Source organism: Amblyomma mixtum, chromosome 10, assembly GCF_055824585.1.
Source record: "Amblyomma mixtum isolate Tamu chromosome 10, ASM5582458v1, whole genome shotgun sequence".
Taxonomy (NCBI): Eukaryota; Metazoa; Arthropoda; class Arachnida; order Ixodida; family Ixodidae; genus Amblyomma; species Amblyomma mixtum.
Window position 1 is genome coordinate 30,375,836 of NC_143021.1, and position 13,637 is coordinate 30,389,472.

Below are 13,637 nucleotides of genomic sequence, written 5' to 3' on the forward strand. Positions count from 1 at the left end.
CCGCGTAGTCGTCGACTAGGGTTGCCGCTGCTTGCAGGCAGGACTCCATGTGGCCCAGGTTACCTTGCGTGGCCCAGATTGTAATGTCATCCGCATAAAGAGCGTGATGTATCCCGGGCAGAGAAGACAATTTGGAGGGAAGACGAAGCATTGCCAAACTGAAGAGCAGGGGAGACAGGACCGCGCCTTGAGGTGTTCCCCTCGAGCCGATGGTGTATGGCCCGTGTTCCGCATCTTGTATGCGTATATAGGCTTGACGGTCTGTAAGAAATTGTCTTATGTAATGGAATGTTTTGTGGCCACAGTTGGTGTTACTGAGGTGGTCCAGGATTACTTCATGTTTGACGTTGTCGAATGCGCCTTTAAGATCCAAGGCCAGGACCACCTTGTCGTTGTGGGTGTATCGTATCGCAACCTGCGTGCGCAAGATAGCGCTGTGCCCTCGCCCTGACTTGATATTGTGTCCCCTCTTTCTTAACCCCCTTGCCACTATTTCTCTTTAAATATGCTCGCTGAATAAACAGCACGGCATTGTTCCCTTCACACTGGCATGCGTCACTTCACTGGACAACGAGACGAAACATGGTGTCAGAAGTGGGATAAGGCTCGGCCTAAGGAACGCCCCTGCACCTAGGACCTGGAACGGCTGCCGGCGGCGTGCTGCTGGAAGCAAGAAATGGAGCGCCTAAGGCCGCCAGAACCACTGCGTCTAACAGGAGACGGCGGTCGAAGTTGGAAGTTGTTCAAACAGAAATTTGAACTCTTTTTGCAAGCAACGTCCAGTTCCAGCAAGCCAGCATCAGAAGCAGAAAAAACCACTGCCAGCAAGCCAGCATCAGAAGCAGCAAAAACTGCACTCTTCCTTAGCGTGGCCGGTGAGGATGCAATTGAAGTGTTCAATAATTTTTTGTTTGCCGACGGGGAAGACAGAGAAGACTACGCCACCGTCATTGCGAAGTTCGAGGAATACTGCGTCGAGCAACAGAACGAAGTACACGAACGGTATGTGTTTCGTTCACGGATCCAAGGCGAAGCAGAGCCATTCGAACAGTTCCTTCGCGACCTAAAAAAGCAGGCCATGAATTGCAACTTTGGGACAAGTGCAGACGATATGGTTCGCGACCAAATTGTATTCGGCACGAACTCTCCAAAACTGCGAGAAAAAATGCTGCGGGAAAAGAAGCTAACTCTGGGAAAAGCCGTAGATTTGTGCAAGGCGGCAGAAACATCAGCACGTCAGAACGAGTTCTGGAGTCGAACAAAGAAACTGTCCGAGATCAACGCTGTCTCTTCGAGTAGAACCGGAGTGAAGCTACAACAGCTCTCGAGGCGAGTTTCCAGGTGCAGTCGATGCGACCGCACTCACGCCCCACGACAGTGCCCTGCCTATGGCAAGACTTGCTATTCGTGCAGCAGGCCCAACCACTTCGCATCGTGCTGCAGAGCGAATGCCCACGTTCAAGAAGTACAGCACGAAGGTGACGATTTTGACGTTCTGGACATAGCCATTGGCAGTGTCATAAGCAACCGCGACTGGTGTGTGAAGGCCAAATTTGGCGGCAAGGAGGTGACGTTCAAGGTCGACACTGGCTCCCAGGCGAATCTTGTACCTATGTCACTCTTTCGGACGTTAAATGCAGGTGCACTGAAGCCCAGTGGTGCCGTTCTGCGGTCGTACGGAGGTGGTATCATCAAACACTGCGGCACGTGCTCAGCGCCGGTGCAAGTAGGTGAACGAAAAATTTGCACTGAATTCTTCATAGTCAAGAAAAACCACCAGGCCATCTTGGGACTTCAAGCCAGCGAGCTGCTAGGTCTACTTCGCCGCACAGTGGACACCGTCACCTCGACCTCTTCTCATGAAGTGGCTAGGGAGTACCCTGGGCTCTTTCAAGGAACTGGGTGCTTACAACGTGAATACAGGATACTGCTGCGCAAGGACGCTGTGCCCGTCGTTCAAGCTGCTCGGAGGGTGCCCATTGCCTTACAGGAGCCATTGCGTACTGAGCTACAGCGAATGGAGAAAGAAGGAATCATCAGAAAGGTCAGCGACCCAACCGACTGGGTAAGCCCACTAGTCATTACACGCAAGAAAGACGGAAAAATGAGGGTGTGCATGGATCCGAGAAGGATCAACGACAGCCTGAAAAGAAAGCACTACCAGATGCCGCGTCGGGAAGATATCGAGGCGGAGTTAGCGGGAGCTAAGTTCTTTTCTCGTCTAGACGCAAATGCGGGCTTTCACCAGATCCCGCTTGAGGAGCGGTCGTCGAAACTTTGTACGTTCGCAACGCCCTTCGGCCGGTACTGCTTTCTCCGGCTTCCTTTCGGGCTCGCGTCCGCCAGCGAGGTGTTTCAAAAGGCGCTGAATGAAGTCTTTGACGGTGTTCCTGGAGTACGGGTGTACGTGGATGACGTTCTCATTTGGGGCACTACCAGAGAAGAGCACGATGAACGACTAAGATGTGCACTAAAAGCAGCTGAAGCTGCAGGCCTGACATTCAATGTTGCAAAATGCGAGTTTGGCGCCGAAAAAATAGCATTTTTAGGCGACGTGATCAGCAGCGAAGGAATAAGCCCTAGTCCGGCCCTGGTCGAAAGCGTAAGGAACATGCCAAAACCACAAAACAAACAGGCAGTACACAGGTTGCTCGGGGTGGTAAATTACTTCAGCAAGTAATTGCCATCCCTAGCTCTGCGAACACCAATTCTCCGCTCTCTTCTAAAGAAAAATGTTTTATTCGAATGGACGGCCAATCACGAGAGAGAGTGGAAAGATATATGCGACGCGCTCACCAAGGCACCATTACTCGCAATTTTTGACCCACAGAAAGAAACAAAAGTGACGTCAGACGCGTCACAGAACGGCATCGGTTCAGCTCTGCTACAGCGGCACGGCGTAAATTGGAGGCCAGTCGCTTACGCGTCGAAAACACTGACAGAGTGTGAAGAGCGCTATTCACAGATCGAAAAAGAAGCGATGGCTCTCGTATTTGGCTGTGAGAAGTTTGACCACTTCACATACGGTCGCCCAGTCTTGCTTGAAAGTGACCATCAGCCGCTAATAAATATATCAAAAAAGGCCATAGCAGACATGCCGCCGAGATTGCAGCGGTTTTTCCTGAGACTGTTGAAATATGATTACGCTCTAACATTTGTTCCGGGTAAACAGATGCAGTTGGCAGACATGCTCTCAAGGTCGGCGGGTCCTGCTGACATCAGCCACTCGGAGACAGAAGATGTTGAAGTCCATGCCATCAGCATTTTGTCTGCACTGGTGAGTGACAGAACAGCTGCACTACTTGCGCGTGAGACGGGAGCTGATACCTATCTCAAAGTGGTGATGCAGAACCTCGCAGACGGGGTCACGGTTGAAGGTCCGCTCAAATCTGTGGCTGCTGAACTTTCAGTAGTGGGTGGAATACTGTTTAAAGGAACGAAGGTCGTTATACCTCGAAGCATGCGGGCCGAGACATTGAAACGCATTCATGCTGGGCATCTTGGCATTGCGAAGTGCAGAGCAAGGGCAAGGCAGCTGGTGTACTGGCCAAACATCAACAGTGACGTTGCATCGATGATTGAGGGTTGTTCAACCTGCAGAAAGTATGCTTATAACCAACCATCAGAGCCACTGATGCTCCGCGCCACTCCAACCCAAGCCTGGTACCGCGTTGGTGTCGACATATTTCAATATGGCGGAAAATACTACCTCATTGCTTACGATGCCATGTCGAATTTTCCAGATGTCGAGGAGCTCTGCGACCAAACGGCATCCGGCGTCATCGAAAAACTTGGGGCCATGTTTTCACGATTCGGAATCCCGATGGAGGTATGCACAGATAATGGCCCACAGTTCTCCAGCCATGAGTTCGCTCTTTTCGCTGAGCTGTACGACTTCAAACATGTTACGTCAAGCCCGATGTTTCCTCGGTCCAATGGGCTGGCCGAAAAGGGAGTGCAAGTAGTAAAGCGTATCCTCAAGAAAACCACAGAGGCGAATGAAAACTTTTGGCTTGGTATGCTCAATTACAGATCAAGCCCATTGGAAGACGGCCGGTCGCCCGGCGAACTGCTCCAAGGGAGGACCCTGCGCACGACTTTGCCAGACTTTCGACGTCAGGCTGTTACACGGGTCAAGAAACATGAGCAGGCGAGTCACGCCACCCGATGCCTGGCCCCACTTCAAAAAGACGACGTCGTGCGCATTAAGGGGACAACGTGGGATCGCAAGGCCAAGGTAACTGCAGCGGCAGCTCCTCGCTCCTACTACGTGCAAACCAATGATGGCAAGACGTTGCGGCGCAATCGACAACATTTACTGGCAACAAAGGAGAAGTTTGACACTGAGGCCTCAGACAGCGATTAATCTAGCGATGACAGCATTTTAGCCCGGGAAGAGTCGTCAACCCTACCACCGGCACCAGCGGCTCCGGTTATGCCGACCAGAGACACCAGTCCGGCGCCCCAGCAACCCCGCCGGTCCGCACGTGTGAGAAAGCCGCTTGACCGCCTTCATTACGACGAGAACTTCAAGCAAATCAGCCACCAGCGTTAAATGTGCTGCGAAAAACTGTGACGGAGGAGGATGTATCGTATCGCAACCTGCGTGCGCAAGATAGCGCTGTGCCCTCGCCCTGACTTGATATTGTGTCCCCTCTTTCTTAACCCCCTTGCCACTATTTCTCTTTAAATATGCTCGCTGAATAAACAGCACGGCATTGTTCCCTTCACACTGGCATGCGTCACTTCACTGGACAACGAGACGAAACAGTGGGGACATTCTACAGGATCTAAAATGTCGTGGTGGAGCTGCAGAAGTATATCCTGTGCTGACTTGTGAGGACGAAAACCGAACATAGTGTCCGCGAAAATGTGCTGTGTTTCGAGATAATCGGAGAGTCTGTCACGCACCATCGTCTCCATCAGCTTGCCGACACAAGACGTGAGGGAGATGGGGCGAAGGTTCTCCACATCAATAGGTTTGCCGGCCTTCGGAATGAAGGTCACGAGAGCCGATTTCCAATCGAGAGGGAGAGGAGTCTCTCCGTCCCAAATGCTATTGATGTATTTGAGGAGCGCGGCGTAGGCTGCGTCGGGAAGGTTGGCCAAGAGCTTGACCGTAACCTTGTCGCGCCCGGGTGCAGTGCCCCGCTTCATCTTGCTTAAGGCCGCCCGGAGGTCGTGGAGCTGGAACGGAGTGTCCAGCTCCATGTTCTCTTCGCCTGCATAAGAGTACGCCGCCAGCCGGGGGTCCTTAGTGGTGCACAGGTATCGATCCCTGAGCGTGTGCGCTAGTTGTGTTGTCGATCCTTTAAAGTTGTGCAAGGCCCTATGTAAGTGGCGTTGGGTTTCCGTGCGTGTTTGTATTGGATCAATGAGAGCGCGGAATAGGCGCCACGTGTTGCGGCCAGACATCTGGCGCGCAGCCGCGTTGCACCGGTCCACCCAGTTAGTGTCGGCTAGCTGAGTAGCATATTCTGCTGCCCGTTGTGTGAGTTCGAGGATGCGTTTCTTTAGGCGTCTGTTATGCTTCTGTTTCTTCCATCGTTTGGTGAGGCTGCGGCGGGCCTCCCAAAGGTGGAGCAAGTGGTTGTCCACGTCCGTTTGTGTTCCTGTGAGCTGTATCAGCTTTTCGTGTTGTGTGAGTGTAGACGTGAGCGATTTGGACCATGCGTCGTATCCCGACTGGAGGGGGTCTACGATGGGTAGAGAGGTGCGGAAAGTCGTCCAGTCCGGGACACGAGCTTGTGTTAGTGGACGTTTCAGGGGACGCATGTAAATGGTTGTGTTGATTATACAGTGATCACTACCCAGAGTGTCCTCTGTATTCAGCCAGTCGGCATGGCGTATGTTGCGTGTAAATGTGAGGTCCGGGCAAGTATCTCGTTGAATCGAATTGCCGACACGTGTTGGGTTGGCGGGGTCAGTGTGTAAAGTGAGGCCAAGTGTGGAAAGAAGTTCCGCAAGCTTCCTCCCACGTCTGTCCTCCCGGGGGTACCCCCATAGCCTGCTCGGGGCGTTGAAATCCCCGACGATCAGAAGGGGATCCCTTCCAGCCACCTGCATAGCTTGGGTGAAAATTTCATTGAACGTGACGTTCTTAAGTTTAGGTGGGCAGTAAATGTTTAGAATGTGTACAGGTGGGTCAGACCGCTTTAGGGGCAGCACTGACACCATCGTGTATGGGAAAGGCGGTGTTGTGGGGAGCGTGACCTCCTGCGCAGTATACTGCTTGTGAACAAGTATACATGTCTGCGGGTTGTGTTGAAATGTAGTGTAGTTTGTTAGTTTGGCCCCGGCACCGGGTTCCTGAAGGGCAACCACGGCAACGAGGAACTCAAAGGTCTCAAGATAGAGGCGGAGATGAGTCCGCTTCGTGCGATTCTTGAGACCACGGCAGTTCCACTGCATTAGTGTAAGCGGCTGAGTTGTTCTTGCTCGCGACTTAGGGTTGGGGGCCATGGTCGGAGGCGGAGGGTGGGGTTACGTTGTTAAGACTCCCCAGTCCGCTAGTGCCCGGCGCAGACGTGCAGGAGTCTTCCGAGAGGTCAAATTCATCGGGAATAACTCTGTTGAATTTGGAGGGGCGGTTAGCGTCCCTGATTGGCCCTACGCGTTTAAGGACGCGCGGATTGTCTTTTATCCATTTTAGGATAATGTGAGTTACGGCTTGTGTCACCTGTGCGATGACACTCTCCACCTGACACGCAATGGTATCGTGGATAATTTTGGGGAGGTCAGCCAATTGTGTTTCAATCGCGGTCACCCGGGTCTCCAGGGCCGCGGCGCGACTCTCCACAGGAGTAGGAATTTCCCTGTCTGTGATGTTTTCTTCCTCGCCGCTCGACGTGGGCGGAGTAGGGAATTGGGCTTTGAGCGAGTTAAGCTCGCTGGCTAGTTTTTCGTTTTGAGCGCGCAAGAGGGCGAGCTCGCGCTTGAGTTCCTGCGTCTCGGCGGTGCTGGTGGGGGAGGAGGGAGGAGGGGAAGGAGAGGAGGCGACCCTCGCCCAGCTGCCTACCTTGGGTTGGTTGCAGGCGGCGCCGCCAGATGAAGCGCTGAGAGCTGGGAACTCCGCTGCTCCGGGTGGTGGCGGTACCGTTGCTGTCTTGCCAGGGGGAGGCCGTGGCGTCTTCTGGTTGTTTGCTGGCGGAGGTAGTCATAATTCCTAAACCGGGCAAGAAACTACAATTGAGAACCTCAGACCGATCTCGCTCACATCGTGCCTAGGAAAACTGTACGAACGAGTGGTGACGCTGGGATTACAACAGTACAAGGAGGACAACGAACTATATCCCCACACCATGTTCGGTTTCAGAGCAAAACTATCGACCCAAGATGTACTCCTTCAAATCAAAGAAGAGGTACTCGGGAACGTCCCCAAGAGCGGAGAGAACATATAATGGCATTGGACATCAAGGGGGCTTTTAACAATGTCAGTCACGAGGCTCTCCTTACGGGCATGAACGACCTGAACTGCGGGAGGAGAGTCTACGGCTACGTCAAAGCCTTCCTCTTAAACAGAACGGCAACGATTGGCCTGGGGGAGCTCAGATCAGACAAATTCCTTACTCCAAACGAAGGAACACCTCAAGGATCGGTCATCTCCCCTACGCTCTTCAACATAGCTGTAAGGGATCGGATAGTGTTCGCGGGGGTCATTGGAACGCGGCTGGGGGCACTCAAAGCTGAGCGTCTCCTTTCTTGGAACGCGGCCGCTCGCGAACGCGCCGGGAAGTACGGGTGTCCACCCGCCCCGCGGAACCGATTCGCGCACTTTCTGGCACGAATGTTTATTTGTGTTTTTGTTTTATTTTGTGGTGGAGAGAGCGCTCTACCTTACGGAAGCTGGAGGGCTGGCCATGCCCTGGATGAACCAACCATGTTAAGAGTGTAACATGATTGGTTGCTACGAAATGTGGGCCGGGCCTTTATGTCTTTAAAACCGGACCCCGGAGCCGGAAGCGGGGTTCTGCGTTTTAAGGTGAGATGCTACGCATCTTCGGCCAAGCCGAGTAGGGGCCTCCCCTAGTATTAGCCAGTTCCACCTTTTTGTTGTTTGTCCTTTGCTGTTCTAATTTGTCTCTAGTGCCTTAACTTGTATCTATTGTAAATAATGTACATAAAATTTGAAGTGTTCGCCGTACCCCTGCGTCTCAACTGAACACAAGACCGTCTCTGACGGGGCACCCCTGGTGCGAAGAGCTTCAGTCTTCCAGTTGGAACCAACCGTCTCCGTCGGGGCACCCCTGGTGCAAGGAGAGTAGAAGAACCTGAAATTTATTATAGCCATGATTGGCTTAGCAAAACAGTTAAAAGTAATCGACGGCATACACCATGCCATGTATGCAGACGACATCACCATCTGGGTCAACACAGGCTCGCTTGGAGAGAAAGAGGAGAAATTACAAAAGGCAGCCACCTGCGTACAGAACTACGTCAGAGAAAGAGGGCTAGCATGCTCCACCGAGAAATCCGAGCTCCTGAGATTTTGGAGAGGAAAACAAAATCGCACAGTCCCCACTAGCGACGACTTAAAGTTAAAAGTATACCTCGAGGGGAAGTCGATACCCTAAAAGACATTCATCAGAATCTTGGGGATGTGAATACAGTCAAACCAACGCTGCACCCACACCCTCGCACTACTCAAAGCATCCACTCTACAAGTGGCCTGCATGATCAAGCGCGTCTCAGACAAACGTCATGGCATGCGAGAGCAGGACACACTCAAGCTGGTTAGAAGCCTGGTAGTCAGCCGAGTGACATACAGCCTCCCCTACTACAATCCCATCAAGAGTGAGGTACAGCAGGCGGACGTGATCCTACGCAAAGCCTACAAAACCGCACTCCACCTTCCTCACAGCACTTCAACCGAAAAGCTCCTAGCCCTAGGACTACACAACACTTTCGATGAATTGAGAGAGGCACAACTAGTCTCCCAACTGCGCAGACTACAGCAGACCCCACCTGGCAGGGAGCTCCTAACGAAACTGGGCCGCGCCGATCAAATTCAAGAGATACAGAGGACAGAAACAATCCCGGACGAATATCGCAAAACACTAAAAGTAACGCCCATACCCAGGAACATGGATCCCAACTTCCACAAAGCACGCAGAGAGGCAAGGGCTGAATACCTACAAAAGACATTAGCACCCCAAGAAACGACGGTATACGTGGACGCAGCCACATACAGCAGAACAGCGGGGCAGCACAACAGCAATGCGGTAACAAGAGTGATTGACTCGACCCTACGCGAGATCACCAGCGCATCACTAGAACACTACGATAGTCGAGGCTGAAGAAGCGGCCGTCGCTCTAGCGGCAGCGGAGGGCTGTCGATCTAAACGGTCTCTAACAATCCTTACAGATTCACAAACAGCATGCCGCAACTACCTACGCGGCAGAATAGGGCACAGAGCGCTCCGCATACTCCGCTCTGGGGGCCACATAACACAACGACAACCAAACGAAGAACCAATCAGGCATACGATAGTATGGACGCCGGGACACGCGGGAGTAACAGGGAACCAAGAGGCGGACAGGATAGCTCAAGGGTACACTTATTACCGAGCATCCAAAGTAGCCGACCTCCAGCAGAACGATCCTGTACCCCAAGATTATACGGCGATACTAAATTAGTACAAGGGCTGCAGAAAGCGGTATCCATCACCACACAACTCCATTAGCAGAGAAGACTCTGTCGCGTGGAGGCAGCTACAAACGGGCTCGTACCCGAACCTACACGTACTCAACAAAATGTATCCCTCACAATACACTGACAAATGCCCTTGGTGCCAAGAACCACCCACGCTGTACCACATAACGTGGGCATGCCAGAGGATATTTATTTATTTATTTATTTATTTATTTTACCCTCAGGGCTTACAAAAGCATTGTAGAGGGGAGGGGCAGAAATACAAGGGACACTATGCAATTTGGTTAATAAATGGAAAGAGAAAAAAAATATAAAGACAACAACAACAACGACGAAAAAAGAACAAAAACGGCACGTATTCAAAGCACACGGGTCGGTTACAAATGTGCAATAGTTTGGTTGAATAGAATGCAGCAGAGTACAGCATCAACGTAAAAATAAAATAAAATAAAATGAAGGACCAGTCATACAGATCATATGCGCCAGTGCAAGTTTTAAAAAGAAAATAAAAAAGGGCTTCAAAATATGTTAGTAAGGCAAGTACGAAATCGGTGGTTGTCGGTGATAGCGACCAGGTCAGCAGGTAGATGGTTCCAGTCACGGGATGTTTTTGGTAGAAATGAATGTGCATATGTCATGGTGTTGTGGCGAGGTATGGCGACTTTGTAGCAGTGATCTACACGGGCAGAAACATGCGCAGCATCTGTGATCAGGCGCGTCCTGAGTTGATGGTTATGATGATAAATTTTATGGAAGAGGCACATACGAGAAATCTTACGACGGACAGTGAGAGGGGGCAAATTTAGAATTAGTTTCATGTTAGTGACGCTTGCTGTGCGGTGGTAATTATTGAGAATAAAACGAGCAGAGCGATTTTGTGCGTTCTCCAAGGTTTTATTCAGTGATACATGGCCAGGGTCCCGTATGGGTGAAGCGTACTCGAGATTGGGTCGTACATAGGTAGTATATAGCTGTTTTTTAAGTGAAGACGGAGCTAGTGAAAAGTTACGTTTCAAATACCCAAGCATGCGATTGGCTTTGGCTGTTGTGTAGTTAATATGAAACTTCCACGAAAGGTTATTCGCAATGTGTACTCCAAGGTACTTATAAGTTGAAACGGAGTCGAGTGGAGAATCATTAATACAGTAGCTTGGACAGGATGATTGACTGCGGGAAATTCGCATTGTTTTGCATTTTGCAGCATTCAGTTTCATCTGCCAAAGGGAGCACCAAGAAGCGATATTATTTAAGTCAGTCTGGAGTAAAGTCACATGAGAAGCGTTAGTTATTTTACGGTAAATTACACAGTCATCAGCGAAAATACAAATAGAGCTAGATACGCAGTTGGGTAAGTCATTAATATAAATAAGAAAAATCAATGGAGCCAAGACAGATCCCTGAGGCACTCCTGATTGGACGGGTACCTCAAGGGAGTCAGTCTCGTTAGCTGTGACATACTGGGTGCGGTTTGAAAGAAATCCAATTATCCAGTCAAGTACTACAGGATCGATGCTAAGGTGACTGAGTTTTAGTATAAGAAGTTGATGATTAATCTTATCAAAGTCCTTGGAAAAATCTAGAAACGCACAATCAGTAATGAACCCCGAGTCTGGTACCAGCGTGGTACCAGCGTAGTACCAGTTATAACAAACCCGAGTGCGGAGCAATGGGAGGGTGTGCTCTCCAGCGATCGCCGAGTCGACCAAGAAGGTCTGATTCGGGGAGCACATCTGGATGCAGCTTCCAGCGGAGCCCTGGACTAAGGGCAGTCGACCTTTGTAGATGCAGATGGACAAAGAAATCTGACAGCCACAAAAAAAAAGCAAATCTGGAGCTTAATAAAGTTGTTCACTTACTCACTCACTCACTGGTGTCCATTCCTTTCGGGTGTACGCCAACATATGAGAGAAAGGCATTTCCTTTCCTTAAAACCAGTTTTCATTTCATTTCATTTTCCTTTACCTTAAGGCCCTTACGGCGCGGTTCAAGGTATCCACCGAGATATGAGAGAGACAGGCGTCGTTTCCTTTCCCTAAAACCAATTTTATTTTCATTTTCCTTCCCTTACGGCGCGGTTCGGATGTCCACCGTGACGTCACTCAGTTCGCGCATGCGCACCTGTGGCTCTTTCTGACGACGGGGCCCACGCTAGCATCCGTGTTGACTAGCCTACTGAAGCTTTTCGCTTCAAAATAGGGTCCCGAGTCACTTTCTCACTTTCTGCCGAAGCAGAAATGTGTTACTCTGAAAGGTGGCCTCCATGTCTCCGGGCGGTGGGTCTTTTGCGGCTGCACTGAAAACAATTAGGGCATGGCGCATATTTCCAATTTTTTCGGCGATGGCATGTGACGGTCCTCTGTTAAGCAGTCGGATTATTTATATTCGGTTGCCCAGCCGCTCCTTTGCTTCTAAATGCAAGTAAACGGGCGCTGCATTGTCGTTGTTGGTTGCACGCTATAATGTAGCAGCGGCACGTTATCTTCCTATGAGCCGGCAATGTCCTGGCAACTGAGTTCTGTTTCACTCTTTTTGACTTCTGTACTTAGTTTTACATTGCACCGTTGACGTGCCACATAACTCCCGATTGATTGGCTTGGTTTGGTTTGGTTTATGGGGTTTAACGTCCCGAAGCGACTAAGGCTATGAGAGACACCGTAGTGGAGGGCTCCGGAAATTTCGACCACCTCGGTTTCTTTATTGTGCACTGACATCGCACAGTACACGGGGCTCTAGAATTTCTCCTGCAAAGAAATTCAACCACCGCGGCCAGGATCGAACCCGCCGCGGCGGTCCAATTTCTTTGGAGGAGAAATTCTAGAGGTCCGTGTACTGTGCGATGTCAGTGCACGATTAAGAACCCAAGATAGTCAAAATTTCCGGAGCCCTTCTCTACGGCGTCTCTCATAGCCTAGCTCCCGATTTACTTGATTTACTTAATACTTCCGCCAAACATCTGCAATGCACGAGTTCACTTAACGACTGTTTCCTTTGTGGAGGGACTCAAGAAGCGCATTGCCTGACAGCACTGTGATTGAATGCGTTTTAACGACATACACAACAGTTCATCAATTTTTCTGAAAACAGGCTACTTCAGGGAGCGCCGAAAGCAAAGGCACGGCATGCGGCAAATTCAGCTGCCTAATTTGATATCTATTGCACCTTAGGTTTGGCCTGAGGAGCGGAAATCCGAACAGTCTTGACTCCCTCGTACGCCAGCTATACACGTAATTGCACAAAGGTATTTCGCTATAAAATTTCTTTAGTTGGTGTGTCTAGGAAATGAACCTGTTGCGTTCCCTCACACTTGTGGGATTTTACTGAGGCGGATTTAGGGTTGCTTCACGGCGGAACAAATCTCGGCCCATTAAAGCAACGGTTTCGTCCAAGACAGTCTTCCCAAGTATTTCACCCCTGAAAAGCCGAGCACCAAGCCGGAGGAAATCTTCCATCCGTTAGAAAGCTGGTGGGTACCCGGTGGCACTGGAGATCGAACCCAGCACCTCCCAAATGCGGTGCTGCGAATGCGAGCCCAATGTTCAGTTCGGCTCCAGTTCACTCCATATAGTATCCAACTGAAGTGAAACGCACTGCGAGATCAATATCAAACAGTACACAGACATCACTCTGTTCACACAACTTTATTACGTGAAATATGCACGACAAATGAAATTGCAAATAAGGGGTAATAGAGAAATGAGCCAAATATCTACCGTCAGCTTCACTAAGGCAAACGATGAGGCAGAGCATTCAACAAATCTAGTAAGAGCGACAGTCATTAGTGATTGCAGTGGTGATATTAGCGTATTAGTATTGGCTGCTGCTTTCTCTCTTGCTTCCTGAAGTTTGGGGCTCTCTCATGTTCCGAGTAGATAAAGTTGGCTATCGCTTCACTCCACCGCGCCTCAATAGCAACTCGCAACACACCGGTCTGGTTTAGTCCAGTATAAGAACAACAAACCCTGTAGTTTTTGATAAAAACGAGCTT

The 13,637-nt window shown here is 50.5% G+C and overlaps 1 protein-coding gene across 1 annotated transcript; it reads left to right on the plus strand.

Annotated features, from left to right (window-relative positions):
• The first annotated feature begins 400 nt into the window (after positions 1–400).
• Positions 401–4,366, plus strand: LOC149325509 (uncharacterized). Its single transcript, XM_089564314.1, has 4 exons — positions 401–2,065; positions 3,173–3,277; positions 3,744–3,829; positions 4,033–4,366. Exons 1-4 carry the CDS (start codon positions 677–679, stop codon positions 4,364–4,366), a joined length of 1,914 nt encoding a protein of 637 aa, XP_089420440.1. The 5' UTR covers positions 401–676.
• The last annotated feature ends 9,271 nt before the right edge of the window (positions 4,367–13,637 follow it).

Bases quoted from the DNA above. Each gene is read 5' to 3' on its own strand.
- LOC149325509 (XM_089564314.1), top strand. From the start codon at position 677: ATGGAGCGCCTAAGGCCGCCAGAACCACTGCGTCTAACAGGAGACGGC. The intron at 2,066-3,172 runs GTAAGCCCACTA...CCGGGTAAACAG, and splicing joins TCAGCGACCCAACCGACTGG to ATGCAGTTGGCAGACATGCT. The intron at 3,830-4,032 runs GTATGCACAGAT...GCTCAATTACAG, and splicing joins GATTCGGAATCCCGATGGAG to ATCAAGCCCATTGGAAGACG.